Raw genomic sequence first — 18,055 nt, 5'->3', positions numbered from 1 at the left:
CATTCAGAATGTATATTCCCTGTGACTATAGGACAATACTTGCCAATGGGATAAATGTTTTAATTACTGTTCTTTGAAGAATATTCTTTAATGGACCAATAGTTCATGCCTTTTACCTCTGGATCAAGCCAAATAAGCAGAGAACTAGGGTATATCTTATTGGTCCCAACAGTTGTTTTTCTCTGTACTATAGCCAAACAACTTTTTAAAAAATTTTTATTGAGTTATAGTCAGTTTACAATGTTGTGTCAATTTCTGGTGTACAGCACAATTGCCAAACAACTTTTATGATTTAAGAAACCACTTCATGAATCTTATTGTATCTATTGTAAGAATGTAATTAAAGACATTGTTTGTTGCATTACTTTTCTATGTATGAATGTTGCCCATCTATCAACAATAGTTGTACAGTGCAAATGCTGAGCAATTGCTTAATTAATCCATATGTGTCCCTTATGCCTGTTCAGTCAATCCTTCCATCCCTACCTTCTCTTAGTCCATATGAAACTACATATCTGCTTTTTGTAACTACAGTTTTGATATCTATATTTTATAAAAAAGTAAAAATTTCTTTGTTCCAGTTTTATTGAGCTATTACTGACTTATAGCACTGTGTAAGTTTAAGGTGTATAGCATAATGATTTGACTTACATATACCGTGAATGCCATGATCATCACAATACTTTTAGTTTCCATCATTTCGTATAGATACAAAATTAACTATAACTATGGGTTTGTCATATATGGCCTTTATTATTTTGAGGCATGTTCCCTTTATGCACACTTTGTTGAGTGTTTTTATCTTAAATGGATGTTGAATTCCATCAAAAGCTTTTTCTGCATCTATTGTGATGATCATATGGTTTTTATTCTTCAATTTGTTAGGGTTATGGATCACATTCATTGATTTGCTGATACTGAACCATCTTCACATCCTTGGGATAAATCCCACTTGATCATGGTATATGATCCTTTTAATGTATTGTTACTTTTTCTTTTGTTTGTATTGTTTTCTGAGGGGGAGGTAATTAGGTTTCTTCTTGACTTGTGCTTGGAGGAGGTACCCGGGATTGAACCCGGGACCTCTTGGGTGCTGAGAATGCACTCTACCACTTGAGCTAGAGCCTTCCCCTTCCTTTTAATGTATTGTTGAATTCAGTTTGTTAATTTGTTGAGAGCTTTTGCATCTATGTTGATCACTGATATTGACTTTTAATTTCCTTTTTTTTTTGATGATATCTTTGTCTGTTTTTGGTATTAGGGTGAATTAGGGTGATACTGGTCTTGTAGAATGAGTTGGGATGCATTTCTTCCTCTGTAATTTTTTTTGGAATAGTTTGTGAAGGATAGGTGTTAACTCTTCTCTAAATGTTTGTTAAGATTCACCTGTGAAGCTGTCTGGTTCTAGATTTTTGTTTGTTGGGAGTTTTTTAAATTATTACTGATTCAATTTCAATACTGGTAATTGGTCTGTTCACATTTTCTATTTCTTCCTGGTTCAGTCTTGGGAGATTGTAAATTTCTAGGAATTTGTCTAATTATTCTAGTTTGTACATTTTATTGGTATGTAATTGTAGTAATCTCTTATGATCCTTTGTATTTCTGGGGTGTCAGTTGTAACTTCTCATTTTTTATTTCTGGTTTTATTGATTTGGGTACTCTCTATGAGTCTGGCTAAAAGTTTATCCAATTTGTTTATCTTCAAAGAACGAGCTGTTAATTTCACTGATCTTTTCTATTTTTTAGTATATATTTTATTTCTACTATGATCTTTATGATTTCTTCTATTAACATTGTGTTTTATTTGTTCTTCTTTTTCTAGTTCCTTTAGTTGTAAGGTTGGGTTGTTTGAGATTTTGATGTCCACATTTTAATTTCTGATACTGGTAGTTTGTGTGTTCTCTCTTTTTTCTTGATCGCCTGTGGTAGAGGTTTATCAATTTCATTGATCCTTTCACAGAACCAGTTAATTTTTGATTGACTCCCTCTATATCTCAAATTTTCTCTTTCATTGATTTCCACTCTTTATTATTTTCTTTGCTTTGGGTTTAATTTTCACTTTTAATAGTTTGTCAGTTCTTTGATTTTGATATCTTATTTCTTTTGTAACATAGGACTCTGGAGCTACAAATTTCCTATGTTGTTTTATTCAGCTGCCTCTCACAAATTTCAGTATGCTATATTGTATTTATCATCAGGTCAAAAGTTTTAAATTTTCCTCACAATTTCTTTCTGACTTATGAATTCTTTAGAAATATGCTGTTTAAATATTAATTATTTTGGAGATTTCCCCAAATATCTTTATTTTTGATTTCTAGCTTAATTCTGTTGTGGTCAGATAATATATTTCAAGCCTTTTTAATTTATAGGGACTTGTTTTATGGCCCCAAATATGGCATCTTGTGTTGAATGTTTTATTTGCAGTTGAAAAGAATATGTATTCTGCTGTTGTTGAATGAAGTGTCCTGTAAATGTTGTTGACTGATACAGTTGGTCAAGTGTTCTTTATTATTATTTTGTGTCTGCTTATTCTGTCAATGAATTTGAAGTTAAACATCCTATTGCTTTACTGAAATTGAGGACAAAGCAAAGTAGCCACTGGAGGGAATGGTCGAATGTGGTGAAGATACCTGTATACTTAAGGGTAAACACGATGGAAGAATGCCAGCACCTTTTCTGTCTGTGCATTTAACTGAGCTTGTTTAGATCAGCTTCATTCTCAACCATATTTAATCATTGTAGGAAAAACATTTTTAATCATTGTAAAACATATTTAATCATTGTAGGAAAAATGTGTGCCAATTACATGGAAGATGTGAGATATTATAGGCAATAAGCCATGTATAGTAACTATTGCATGATTATGGTAAAGAGTATTTTGATAGGGAAGATATTTGATATCTTCCCCCAATGACTCATCTTTGTATTATTTACCTTTATTCTTATTTTATTTTTATTTCTTAAATCCAGTGGTTTGGTTACTCTACAATTAATTTAATTAAAAACTACTGAATCCTAGTCTTTGTTTCTTAATACTGAATAAAGTAGAATTAGATCTCTCCATTGCAGGTTTTAGGTCTATAGAAATACTTGGAAATGAATGGATTAAGACATGAGAAAATGAATATGTAATTGAAAACAGTGAAATGAGATCAAGACCCACTATACTAGGATAGAGAATAATGAACATGGAATTAGGTAGGTTCTGATCATACAGCCTCTCTGAGAAATGACTTTTAATCTGGGGCCTGAAGAATGAGAAGGGGTCAGCCCTATAAAGAGCTATGTCATAAGATCCACGGGGATGAATCAAAATAATGGGAAGTTCCAAAAGATGGGAAATAATATGTCAGCTTTAGCACCTTAAAGGAATTTTTTAAGTAGGTTAAAAGGGCAGTGACTTGAGATGAGTTCTTATAAGGAGGGCCTTGTTATCCATCTTCTAAGTGAATTGAGAAACCTGTAAGAAAAAAATGTGCAAGTAGAGAATGTAAAAACATTGATCTGCCTCTGATACATTTGATGGAATGGTTAAAAATAGAGACAGCCAAGACCTGCCCTTAAAGATCCTGATTCACTTGGTCTGGGTTGGTCACTGAAATTAATACCTGCATCAGGCTCTCTAGGTGATTCTGATTGAACACTTACATTTTAGAATCAATGATTTCATCTATCGTCATTGTTGCAGATCTCACAACATATGCTTTCATTATTCTCTAAACTCTCTTTGCCTTCTTCATATTGCATACCTCTTGAAATTCATTTCTAATGTGCTTTATTTTCAGTTTATCACTGACCTCTGCTGTTCCCCCCTACTCTAGTACAGGTTTGGAGACAACTGTGACACAAAGACATTATCTCCAGAAGAAAACATTTTTGAAATAAATTTATCCAAATGAAAGATAAAGGAAAGAAGTAAAATGCTTGACCTTGAAGGTTCCCTTATCCAAAATAGCTAGCAGAACAAAGTCAAGACTGAGAAATAAGAACCTCAAGAATATTTTAGCCAAATGAAAATCATCTATGAAAATATATCTATTCACAGAAAAGATATATCTCTTATCCTACATCACAGAATTCCTAGCGGAGAAAGTATTTATGAATGTAAAGAATGTGGGAAGACCTTTAATTATGTCTCAGATTTAATCAACATGAGAGAATTCCTACTGGTGAGACGCCTTATGTGTGTAAGGAATATGGGAAGGCCTACAGACTTTGTGAAGAAGTAGCTTGACACTTGAAAATTCATAATGGAGTGGAACCCTGTAATGTCCAGAATGTGGGAAAGATTTTAGTTTTGGCAGAAACCTTAGAGTACACCAAAATATTCATACTGGTGAGAAACCCTACGAATGTAAGGAACGTGGGAAAGCACTTAGAATACGTCAACAATTCACTCGACCTCTAAAAATTCATAGTGGTGTGAAACCCCATAAATGTGAAGAATGTGGGAAAGATTTCAGTTTTGGCAAAGATCTTAAAGTAGACAAGAACACTCATTCTGGGGAGAAACCGTATGATTGTCAGGGCTGTGGAAAGACCTTCAGAAAATTCATGCTGATCAAAACCCCTACAAATGTAAGGAATATGAAAAATCGTTTGGACTGTATGTACAGCTTAGTCAACATCAAAAAATTCGTACAGATGAGAAAGCTTATGAATGTAAGGAATGTAGGAAATCCTTTAGACTTCATTCATACCTTAAAGGTAATCAGAGCACTCATACTGGTAAGAAACCCTATGAATGTAAGAAATGTTGCAAGGTATTCAGACAGAAGACACTTCAGACTCTTAACCAACAACAGAGAATGCACACTTAAGAGAAACCTTATGAATGTAAGAAATGTGGGAAACCCGATAGATGGAGTTCAGTACTTCATCAACATCAAAGAATTCACACTAAGGAGAAACCCTGTGTATTTAAGATATATGGAAAGGCTTTTGAACTTTATTCATTCCTTACAGACCATTAGATAATTCATAATGGTAGAAAAACCAAATCTGTGAATGTGAGGAATTATGTGGGAAGGCCTTTAGGTAGAATGAACATCAGTGAATGTACACTAAGTAGAAACCCTGTGTGTGTAAGGAATGTGGGAATGCTTTTAGATTTTCTTCACACCTTGCTGAACATCATACAATGGCAAAAAAACCTCTAAAAATGTAAGAAATGACTCAGCCATAAAAACCGACAACATAACGCCATTTGCAGCAACATGGATGTTCCTGGAGAATGTCATTCTAAGTGAAGTAAGCCAGAAAGAGAAAGGAAAATACCATATGAGGCTGCTCATATGTGGAATCTAGAACAAAAACAAAAACAAAACAAAGCATAAATACAAAACAGAAATAGACTCATAGACATAGAATACAAACTTGTGGTTGCCAAGGGGGTGGAGGGTGGGAAGGGATAGACGGGATTTCAAAATTGTGGAATAGATAAACAAGATTATACTGTATAGCACAGGGAAATATACATAAGATCTTATGTTAGCTCACAGAGAAAAAAATGTGACAATATATATATATGTTCATGTATAACTGAAAAATTGTGCTCTACACTGGAATTTGACACAACATTGTAAAATGATTATAAATCAATAAAAAATGTTAAATAAAATAAAAATGCAAGAAATGTATGAAGGCCCAATATTCATGCCTCTGTGAACATCTGAGAATTCATAAGCTTACTGAGTCAGTAATTTTTCTTTCACTCCATTCTCTATAGAATATTAATACAAGGGGAAATGTTTAGGAAACCCCCTTTTTTGCCATTCTTACAACTTACTTGGCGTAAAATATCTCTTGCCAGGTATTTTAATCTAATGAGTATATAAAAGACTTCTAAAACCACTCAATTCCTGCTGGATATCAGCAAATTTATACTAGAGAAGAATCTCTTAATCCATCAGGTGTGGAATTGAAGGAAACCCTTTAGCCACAGCACATTCCTAGCCTATCTTCACCTTCAAGATATTCAGCAATATACTTATTAGCTTTGTGCCACAGTTGTAAAATGGTGAACATAATACCTAACTAACTGTGTTTTTGTGAGGATTAACACCTGTAAACCCTTTTAAGATTATTTGACAAATAAGTACAAGCTACTGTTGTTTTGATGATAATCAATAGCATAATCAGTAGTGAATTTTTAAGAGAGAAAGACACTATGTTGGTAGTGAACTTAGAACCCCAATCACCCCCATTCTCCTACTGAACTTCAGATAACCGGTTTTCAGTCAAGTCCAGTAAAGTATGAAGAACATGTGAGACACCTTCATTCCTGATGAGTTGCATCAGGAAACTAATGCTGGAATACACTCTGGAACTAGTGGCTGTAAATACATACTGATATAGCTGAAGAAGTAGAAAAGGGTATGAAGCAGTTTGCTGTTAATAAATTACTACTAACAGATACCCTGTTAATCTACTCTCTTCTCACAATTCAAAATTTGTTAGAAATTATCAGGGAGAAAACTGTCCATGAGTAAACTTTCCAAGGTGTCATTATGAAACTTTCAAACATACAGGAGTGCTTAAAAAGTACAATGAATATGCCTTTACCACCCTACCCTCCACCTAGTTTAAAAGCTAACAGTTTGTCGTATTTGGTTTATCTTCCTATAAAGCAATTTTCAATAGAACCATACTATGACCTCACCTTCTAAAATAAGTCATGTAATAAATACATTTTCAGGTTTTCCCAGTTGTCCCAAGATTGACTTTAATAGTTTTTCCTTTTTATCTAGAGTCAACTCTAGGTTCACAAGTTAAATTTGTTGATATGTCAGTTTAGTCTAGTTTAGTTCTTCACCTTTTTTTTTTTTTATCCCATGACTTTCTTTTTTGAGTCCCTGCAGTTGACTTGTAGGATGTTCCATATTTTGGATCATTGTCCTTGTTTCCTACCGTTGTTATTTAATTTACTCTGCCATCTACACTGCAAAGTAAGTGTAGAGAGTAGATTAAGTTTGTGTTAAACAACTTTGCAAGAATATTTCATAAATGATATAAAGTATTTTGTGCTGTCATTCATCAAGGCACATACTGATACCATGAGGCTAAATTTGATCATATGATGACTGTCCACCCTATCATTTTAAGGTCCTTTTTTATTCTGATAATTAGAAAGTAATCTGTGGAGTGATTCTAACCTCTTCTTGGAAATTTACATTTTATTTGTTTGATTCAAAGAGAAAACCAGAATTAAAACAGGATACCACTCAGAGATGAATGACAATGAGTTGCTACATAACAAAACCTGAATGGGGTGACCAAAGTCATCTTAGAGGAGCATTAACACCCTTTAACAAATGCGGGAATCAAGATTTAGTGCCAGAAGATTTTTTGCTTAACAGTCATCATTCAACAATTGACATCATTGCCCCACATGATTACACTATTATAATCTTACTTCTGGAATAGTATCGTCGCATAGTGACACTTGCTAAAACTGATGATGTAATCCAAACCTAAGAAATCAGGAAAAGATCGAATTAACTAAAGTGGAAGGAAACAGTTTATATAGTTAAAATTAGAAGTTAATGGAAGAAGAAATAAAACTTATCTAATTAATTTTCATGGTGAAACACCAATCTAAACTAGACTTCTAAATTTGATCAATGTAAAGATGAGAAATACAACATTAATAAGATAGCATACATATATTTATGGAGAGCTTACAAATAATGGTAGTACTATATATAGAAAACATTTTCTTTATAATTGACTCAAGATGAGGCAGAAATCTGCATTGTCCAATAAATATGGCAGGAAAATGAAAATTTGGTCCAGCCCTCTTTTAAAAACAATACTTAAATAAATCGTCAGGTAAAAACTGCAGGGATAATCTCTAAGAGAATTTTACAAGTTCATTCTAGAAGGGTAACCATCTAAACACTGGATGAGGATAGTTTCTAAAAAATCTAGATGATTATGAATATTAAAGCAAATATCCTAAGGAAAATACTAGCAAAATGAAACCAAATGTGGAAGAAATCCTGACTATAGAGGCAGAACTTTGTTTTGCTTATCAGTCACCATTCAGAAATTCACATCATTGTGCCACATGCTTGCACTCTATTTCCAGCTCCTTAAGCATGATGCATCCAAACTTAAGAAGTTAAAAAAAAAAAGAGCCAGTACTAGTTAAGATAGACTTACCACGTTCCACCCTGCCTCTCCCACTGAATGTAATTAAAATCATTGGCAGAATGGATGAGGTGGCTGAGAAAACTGAAAAATAAATGTTAGCAGGCAGACTGGGAAGGAAACCAGAACTTGGAAGTCTGACTGACCTGGTGGTGTCCTCATCTGGACTAAAATAACCTGAATCCCAAACCTGTAAGTCAGACTTGGATAGAAAGAGCTCCTTGAGAAGCTATCTCTGGTTGGATGAGTCGGAGAAGGAGCTTTTGTGGGGCAGAGAAAGCAGAATAAATCCATGTTGTTTTTGTTGTTTTCTTTCTGGTCTCACTCCAGGCAAAAACTAGTCCTGAAAGCTGCAGTCCTGGAGTGGGTGGGTGATGATAGCAGTAGCTACAAGTACTTAAGCCCTAAGGAATGGGAGTCCTATGCTAGGAAATCCCATTGCTTTTCCCCTCTTCATTCTCTTGCTGCTTGGCAATGAAGGGAAGTTACACAGTAGAATGGGAAGACTGATGCTCTGTTGCTCTGACTAGATCCAGGAAGGGGACCTCGGGGAACTGAAGAGTTCTAGGGATATAGAGGAGAGAAGGCAACTCAAGTCAGGGATCCTTTAAGTATATGAACTTCAGGGTGCACATGTGTGGATCTGGCACTAGGCAGCATACCAATGGCCTTCAGAACTGAACCAGGAGGCGGACCATCAACAAGGTCTCAGAGTTGGTACAGGGTGAAGCACATGCAAGATAAAGCACAACAACGCTGTAAATGCTTTGCAGACTGAACTGACACTGGAACCTCAGGGCACAGAAAGTAGTTTGAAACTTGGGTATTTTTTCTTTAATGGGAAGTATAGTTGATTTACAATGTTGTGTTAGTTTCCGATGTACAGCGTAGTAATTCATGGAATTTGCATATTGAATCTAAATAAACTGCCTGCTAAAACAAAGAAACTAAAATTATGTCCTCCACAGAATTTAAGCTGGACCCAGAGAATCAAATTGTTCAAAAATTCTAGAAAACAATAAAAATGTGTTCTACATACAAAGAAATAGGACAATTTTAACAACTCACAATGGAAAAGAAAGACACCAATACTGAGATGACTCATATGTTAGAATTACCAAAGACTTTCAAACAGCTATTATAACCATGATCCAAGAAGTAAAGGTGAACTCTTGAGAGAATATATAAGCAGAGAAATAGAACTATAAAAAAGAATCAAAAGGAAATTAAGTATTTTTAATCTTACTTTTTAAAATCATGTATGCTTCACGTGTACAAAAGGAAATTTCAGAATTGGAAAATATAATAATGAAAATTAAAACTTACTTGATAGGCTCAGTAAAGTGGAGAAAACAGAAGATTTAGTGAAATGACCTGAGATCAACAAAAATTATCCAATAAAAGAGGGAGAGAGAGAGGAAGAGACAGAGAGAGACAGAGATTGAGAACAAGACTCAACAAAGTTTCTGAGACCTGAAGGACAATACCAGAAGGTTTAACATTTGTGTCACTGGAATTGGGAAAGGAAGACAGTGCCTTGAATAACAGAATTTCTCATCAGAAAGTACAAAGGCCAAAGGGTAGTGAAACATTTTTTAAGTGCTTTAAGGAAAGAAATGTCAACTCCAGATTTTATCCAGTGAAAATAATTATCAGGAGTGAAGGGTAAATAAAAGATATTCTCAGATAAAGGCAAACCAAGACAGTTTGCTACCTGCAGCTAAATGAAGCTCTTTGGATGAAAGGGAAATGATACCAAAGGAAAACGAAACTTCAAAAATAAGAGCAACAGCAATGGCAAATTGCCATGTAAGTAATAATTTTTTCTTTTTATGATTAAAATATTTACTGTGATAAAAAGCAAGGTGTGTTAATATTGTCTGATGGGGTCTGCAATATATGTACATATAGTATGATAATCGTAACATTTAAAGAGGGGAAGCTAAAGGGAAATATATGGTGGTAGGATTTCTTTATTCAACATGCAATGGTAAAATGTTAATTCAAAATATGTTGTATTATAAATTATATGTATTATGTGTATTATAACCCCAAGGAACCACTAAAGAAAATTAACAGAAATAATAAAAAGCAAAATAGATAAATTAAAATGGAATAAAAAATATTCAAATGAAAAAAAGGAAACAGAGGAATTAAGAGAGAGGTGACAGAAAAAAGATGTCAGAACTAAAACCAAATATATCAGTGTTACCTATATCTATAAAATGTAAATGGTTTAAAACCAATATTAATACACTGTCAAACTGGATTTTTAAAGACCCTAACTAAATGTTGTCCATCATAAAGTGGCTTTAATATAGAGGCATACCTCAGAGATATTTTGGGTTCAGTTCCAGACCACCACAGTAAAGCAAATATCAGCATACAGTGAGGCACACACATTTTTTGGTTTTCCAGTATGTTATGTTCATACTATAGAAGTTATGTTTCTACTATACTGTAGTTGAACAAGTGTGCAATAGCATTATATCTAAGAAAACAATGAACATACCTTAATTTAAAAATGCTTTAATGCTAATAAATGCTAACCATCATCTGAGCCTTCAGTGAGTTGTAACCTTTTTGCTGGTGGAGGGTCATGCCTCCATGTTGCTGACTGATCAACATGGTGGTGCTGGTTGCTGAAGGCTGAGGTGGCTGTGGCAGATGTCTTACAAGAAGAACAGTGAAGTTTGCTGCACCAATGGACTCCTCCTTTCATGAACAATTTCTCTGTAGCATGCAGTGTTGTTTGATAGCATTTTACCACAGTAGAACTTCTTTCAAAATTGGAGTCAGTCTTCTCAAACCCTGTCGTTGAAATAAGTTTATGTAGTATTCTAAATATTTTGTTGTCACTTCAACAGTCTTCACAGCATCTTCACCAGGAGTAGAGTCTGTGTTAAGAAATCACTTTCTTTGCTCATCCAGGAGAAGCAACTCTTCATCCGTGAACGATTTATCATGTGATTGAAGTAATTCAGTCATATCTTCAGGCTCTAGCTCTTTTGCGCCAGTTAGCCAAGTTGTGAATGCAAAGGAAAAATTCTTGAAGGAAATTAGAATATAGATCCTGTAATCTTAACTTACTTGTAGCTGTTTTATTCTAGTATGTTCATCCTGCCTACACTCAAAAAAACCCAAAACAAAACCTCTAGACATAAATACTGTTTGTCAAGGCTAAATTTCACAAAGTTCTGTCCAGTCAGACAAAGCATTTTTTACCTTACGTCCCTTTCAAGTCTAAATTTTTATCATGTCTGATTTCCCTCATCACCCACTGTCCTGTTTTAACTCTGAAATTATCTGCAAGACCAGGACTGACAAGTGTCCCCATTTACCATCCACTGGCAGTTGCTGCCCCTTTCTATAGGCCAGGGGGCCTGTTGACCAGCCAGTTCCCTACTTACTTAGATAGTTTACAGTTCTACTGAATGGTGGGGGTTGGGTGCTTATTTAAATTTCTACTGAATTTTAGTGCACACAGTAACTCCATGTTCATAGTAAATACTGGTTATGAATAATCCTCAAGAAGGGTCTTTAGTAGCTGTTCAAATTGCTGATATCATAGAGAAGAGTCTATAGATGGTATTTATCTTAGCAGATTTCCAGTTCTTATACATCAAAATCTCCAGTGACTTTTCACTTGGGATTTTCAGAGACCCACATCTCCTGTGAGATAAATCAAGGTATAAAAGGCCCATTTTATATAGGATTACATTATACACAGGCTTACTTACATATATTTTTCCTAATTCTATTAGATTGACTCTTACACTCCCAAATTTTATTTAGCTATGCAACTTCTCAACTTCTTTTTCTTTAGTATAAATTCTTTGATGTTGAATAAGGTGTAAGCTATTGTTAGAAGTACCCCTATAATCATAACTAAAGGGTTCCCTCCAATATGAATTCTCTGGTTTTGTGTAAGGTTTAAGCCACAGCTGAGGTCTTTCTACATTTATTACACTTAAATATTCATCTACAAGTCTTCTCACAATTGTAACAGTATAAGGATTTCTTTTTAGTAGGAATTCTCCAGTTGAATGACTGTTAAAAGACCTTTCTCCACTTGAATTACAGAGCTGTTACTCTCCAGAGTGAATCATCTCGTGTTGAGAAAAGTCTGAGAGATGTTTGGCAGTATCTACTATAACTGAAAAATCTTTACATATACCTTGGACTGAGTAGCTGCAGTCTTCATATAAAATCAACAGAAATATAAACACACACACATGCACACAAAGACATATACAAGTATATTTATAGCAGTATTTTTATTACAACACAAAATTATAAAAAATAGAAATAACAATAAGAGGATAAATAGCAGTATATTCTTAAAATGAAATAGTATACAGAATGACAATGGATACACTATTGCCACATGCAATAATGCATGAATCTTAAAAATACTGAGAGAAACAAGACACAAAAGAATTCATAATGTATCATAAAATATATATTAAGCTTAAAGCCATGCAAAAACTACTTCATGTTAAAAGCCAGGGAAGTGTAATCTTTGAGGAAGTAACAACTACTTTTTACTCCAGAGTGCAATCAGAAATATACTTCCTATTTTTTTCCTCTTATGGAGACTGATGCTTATAACCATTTTGTATCTTACCTCTGTATGTATTATATAAACATTTAAAAAAATAAACTGAGTCAGCAGGAGAACGTGAAAACTTAAAAAATTAGCTTCATTGCTGATCGAGTTCAGTATCAATAATCTTACCCATTTTATATGCTAGTAAACAGTAGATAAATAGTTACGTGGTGTTGTACTTCAATAATTATTACTATATTTGTGGTTAAAATTACCTTATTAACATGTTTAAGCATGCTTTTTTTAAAAAAAAACTAAAGTTTTACAATAATTTAGGCTTCACAAAGAAATCATATCATTTATTATTGCATTTCCATGTTTTCTCCCTTGTGAGTTCTCTGATGGACAATGAGGTTTCTCTTATAACTGAAGGACTTCCCACACTCATTACAAATATAGGGTTTCTCCCCTGTATGAGTTCTCTGATGTACAATGAGATTCGTTTTCTGGCGAAAGCACTTTCCACATTCATTACACTTATATGGTTTCTCTCCTGTATGAGTTCTTTGATGATGAATGAGATATGACTTCCTGCTAAAGGCTTTCCCACACTGAGGACATTCATAGGATTTCTGCCCTGTATGTATTTTCTGATGTACGGTGAGGGTTGCTTTCTGGCGAAAGGACTTCCCACACTCATTACAAATATAGGGCTTCTCTCCTGTGTGAATTCTCTGATGTAGATTGAGATTTGTCTTCTGACTGAAGGATTTCCCACATTCATTACATTCATATGGTTTCTCTCCTGTGTGAGTTCTGTGATGATCAATGAGGTAAGACTTCATTCTAAAGGCCTTCCCACAGTGAGGACATTCATAGGATTTTTCCCCTGTATGTGTCCGCTGATGTGCTACGAGGGTTGTCTTCTGGCGGAAGGATTTTCCACATTCATTACAAATATAAGGTTTCTCCTCATTATGAGTCTTCTCATGAAGCGCGAGGGTTGTCTTCTGGGAGAAGGATTTCCCACATTCGTTACAAATATAGGGCTTTTCCCCTGTGTGAGTTCTCTGATGTACAGTAAGGTTTGCCTTCTGGTGAAAGGACTTCCCACATTCTTTACAAATATAGGGTTTCTCTCCTGTATGAATTCTCTGATGTAAGGAGAGTGTTGTCTTCTGGCGGAAAGACTTCCCACAGTCATTACACTCATATGGTTTCTCTCCTGTGTGAGTTCTCTGGTGGCGAATGAGGTGTGACTTTAACCTGAAGGCATTCCTACATTGTGGACATTCATATGATTTCTCCCCTGTATGTGTTCTCTGATGATCACTGAGGGCTGTTTTTAGGCGGAAGGACTTGCCACATTCATTACAAACAAAGGGTTTCTCTCCTGTGTGAGTTCTCTGATGATCAATGAGATATGACTTCCTTCTAAATGAATTTCCACACTGATGACATTGATAGGGTTTTTCCTCTGTGTGAATTCCCTGATGCAGAATCAATACTGACTTCCTGCAGAAGGACTTCCCACATTCAGTGCACGTATGCTTTTTTTCAATATTGGTTACTCTTCTCCTTTTAGTATGTTCAGATGGGTTTTCCCTTCTGTAAGCTCTATTATGTGTAATTAAGCCTCCTTTTTTAAGGAATGATTTCTCACAGTCACTATATCCAAATGACTGTGCTGGAGTCTCCACCTTATGATGTTGCATAAGCACTTCACTATGACTGACAGTTCTGCCACGCGGATTAGGGGTTTTGACTCCAGAGTAAGCTGTCTCCGGCTTTGTAGTGAGGAGTGATTTCCCATATCCATTATACTCACTAAGTCTCTTCCGTGTAGGACTTAGATTACTGATGATTAACTCTGAAACATTTTTAAAAATCTTTCCGTGAGTGTCATATTCAGGAGGTAGATTTGTTGAATTGATAGGGTTTTTGCTTAAAGTAAATGTCTTTTCATAGGTATTACTCTTCTCCTTAATCAGTTTTTTGTGGTTGATTAATGCAACTGATCTAGAATACTCATCTTGTTGTTCCTTGAATTTCACTAAAAAGTCTTCAGCTTTCCAGCTTTCTTCTAGAAAAGAATATAATTAACAACAGTTTGTGAATCTTCACACAATTGCCATGGAAAGGAATTGCAACAGGGCCTAGTATATGAGGCCAAAAAGGACCAAGAACAAATTATTCCTTGCCTGGGAAAAGACAAGAACCAAAATAAAAACTCTGCTTCATTGTGGAAAAAGATGAAAAGTAAGTAATGAACACCAGGAACATTTCCACCTTGCACCAGAACTTCACACAGAAAGTGAAACGAACGCAAGCAGCAGTGAGAAGACAAAAGCATGGTGGAAGAGGAATTCATGTTGGGCAGGCAGACTCAGAGGCAATCAAAGCGAACCTATCAAGGGCATTAAGCTTCAAGTAGGATGAACAAGAGAAATTAGCAGAAAAGCTTGTTCAGGGAAACTATTAGAGGAAGGCTTTTAGAGGATACAGATCAGAGCCTTAACTTTTATACATTCATCCCTAGATTGTAAGGTAAAAAACATCCAGCTGTTCCACCACCCGGTTCCACAAAACCATCAGTGGCTGATAAATCTTTCTAAGCATCAATTGTTTCCTAGTGTTTAGAAAAAACTCCTATAGGCTCTAATTTTCCATATAGCTGGGGGTCATTTTCTGTTGTGAGGAAAGTACTAGGAAAACAATTCCAACAGGAACTTTAAAACAGACTAGGGGCATATTCACTGGTGTATTCAGACTGCTGTTACTATCAATTCTTTCAAGATTGTTCAGTAACAAAACTCTCATGACCATTAATTATAACTATCCCTCTTTTCAATTGTTAACTTATTTTTTCAGATTTAAAGAAAGACAGGTTCAAGTCTTTTCCCAATACAGTAACATTCCTTAATTCCACTTTTCCATATGGTGGGCCAGAAAGATTGTTCACTCTGGTTCTAGCTCATTCATTAATCTTAACCTTTATTTTTCTTATAAATTTATAACTATTTGACTCTGTAACTTTGCAATCATCCACCTCTAGTCAAACAATGTTAAAATCTAGGCTCAAAAATATGTTTCTTCCTTGAGTCCATTACCCTCAATATTAACATACAAGGTATTTCTCCTATAAACAAAACTTTACAGCACCCAGACTCATTTTGTACATTCAAGTAAGTTTTCAAGGTTGTCCACAAATCTGACAAGTCTCGCCGTAAGGCCTAGTATTTACTGCCCTACAAATACCTCACTTCTTCTTAATCACATGCTTTGCTCATGTTCTTTTAATCAGTTGACTTGCCTTCCAGTCTTATTTCCACTCATATTTAGAGAATCTTCAAGAAAAAGCTACCACTCCATGATATCAAAACCCCTCACATATATTCCACCACCACTTTAAGCACTATTTCTTTATAACTGGAAAGTAACTATGGTCTACAAAAATCATTTCAACAAATCTTTTCACAAACTTACACTGTGTCATAATATATATTTCATGAAAAATGCAGACTTCAATGATAATCCTTTCTCATAAAGAAATGCGTTATTGGTCATCTCCTTTGTACTTTTCTGAGTTTACATTTCAATCCAACCATTTCAATGAGAACGTATAGAGCCATGGCCTGAGTAAGTACTTCTGAAAGGACTTACCAGTACCTGCTTTGTGAATGGAGGAAAAAAGATACCTCCTCTGTATAGCTCCACAAACAAAAAGAAAAGGAAGCAATTGCTGAGTACCTAACATGTTGTATACTATGGCAAGGAAGATTCATAGGATCTCACCTTTGAAAGAAAGAATCCTTAAACACAAACCATGTACAATCAAGTATCAAATGATATATAGCCAAGAGTTGTGTGTGTTACAGCTAGTAAGTAGCATGGCAACTTAGAAAAAGGAAAGGTGGATATGATGGGGAGCCATCAAGAAACAGAAAGGAGAAGAAATCTGAAGACTTAAAAGATATATACTACATGCAGGGGTGAACACAACACAATGAAAAGTACAGACATCATATCAACTCCTATGTGTACAGGGAACATTTAGGAGACCAGAGCAGGTGGAAATTAGCAAGAGTTTTCCACAAAAGAGAGAAATAAAGTCAGAAAGACCAGATGTGGGTTTATTATAGTAGTCCTTGTATGAAGGAGAATTACAATTTCATGTAATAAATCATAAAGAATAAGGAACAAGTAATAATGTATCTTGTCAGGAAAGTAACAATATAAATTGAAAAAAATTAGGACAAAAATTATAGCAAAGCCCAATTTTAATTACAGTATTGAAGACATGAAATAAGAGAGTTGTCATTTTGTATGATGTCAGTGAAAAATGAAAATATGGGAGGACGTAAATATCTCCCACAGGCTGATGAACACAAATTGTGAAGAGATCCACAAGAGATTATGACAGAGACAATCAAGCTGGTATCATGGCAGGAATAAAATACTCTGGAAACAGTTAATGGGAAGAAATTTAAGAGCTAGGAAAGTAGGTGATTTTCATTTTCAAAACACTGTCACAAAATAGGTGAGACATCAGAGTGTAGGACTCTTGAAGGACTAGAGTGAAGGTGGGAGAAATGTGCCAAGCATGTCAGCGTTAGAGGCATCCACATGAATCAAAAAGCTAAGTCCTGAGAATGGATGCGATTACTATAATTTAAAAGTAGATCCCGTGAGGACAAATTAGAGAAGTAAGACTGAGAGTCCAGTGAAATAATATATATTAAAAAACTTGTGTGACTATTATGTACGAGGCACCGTTCCAGGCAACAGGGCCAGAGCAGCAAAGAAAACAGACCAAGTTGGAAATAAATAAGCACTCAGAGAGTTAGTGTTTTACCTAAACCAAGGGTTGATTTCAGGAAAGATGATCAGCCATACAAAATGAACCATGAAAATTTAATGGAAGAAAATGGTAGCTGTGGCATCATTAGTGTAGGCCAAGGCAAGTGAGTTTTAAAACAGCTAGATTTGTGGTGAGAATGAGAACTTAGACTTGGCATAGAAAACAAATCTGAAGTAATATAAAACAAAGAGAAAGAAAGAAAACAGAAAGCAACTAAAAAGAAAAATATTAACCAAGAATTTTTTTTCCCTTAAAGATAGATTTAAGAATGCCTAAAAGAAATCTATACAACGCAAGGAGATAAGGAACTGAGAATGCTAGAAAAAGACACAAATTGAGAAAAAAAGATCTAAAAGAAGGAAGGCTTATAGGACATTTTGATCAAGAGGGACAATTATCTTGGATAATGTCAAAAAAATTAGAAAAGTCTATTATACAGGGAGAGCGATATTTGAAAGTTTAAGTTTTTTGTAGGTACAATGGTCATTTCAAAG

General features: G+C 34.8%; 2 protein-coding genes across 4 annotated transcripts in view; one reads left to right on the top strand and one right to left on the bottom strand.

Moving 5' to 3' along the window:
* The window catches only part of LOC140698377 (uncharacterized), a 116,736-nt gene extending 112,174 nt beyond the window's left edge, over positions 1-4,562 (top strand). Inside the window, 2 exon segments of the mRNA XM_072968660.1 lie at positions 4,082-4,143; positions 4,146-4,562. Of these exon segments, the coding sequence (XP_072824761.1) occupies positions 4,082-4,143; positions 4,146-4,234 (151 nt within the window). The 3' untranslated portion in view covers positions 4,235-4,562.
* Positions 4,563-13,031: 8,469 nt separating this feature from the next.
* Positions 13,032-18,055, bottom strand: part of ZNF567 (zinc finger protein 567) — an 18,183-nt gene continuing 13,159 nt past the window's right edge. For all 3 annotated transcript variants that reach the window (XM_072968675.1, XM_072968676.1, XM_072968677.1), the window contains one exon: positions 13,032-14,783. In XM_072968675.1, the coding sequence (XP_072824776.1) occupies positions 13,063-14,783 (1,721 nt within the window). In that variant the 3' untranslated portion in view covers positions 13,032-13,062. The remainder of the gene's footprint in view (positions 14,784-18,055) is intronic.

Source organism: Vicugna pacos, chromosome 9 (genome assembly GCF_048564905.1).
Source record: "Vicugna pacos chromosome 9, VicPac4, whole genome shotgun sequence".
In the NCBI taxonomy this organism is placed as follows: Eukaryota; Metazoa; Chordata; class Mammalia; order Artiodactyla; family Camelidae; genus Vicugna; species Vicugna pacos.
This window is presented reverse-complemented; position numbering and strand designations above follow the sequence as displayed.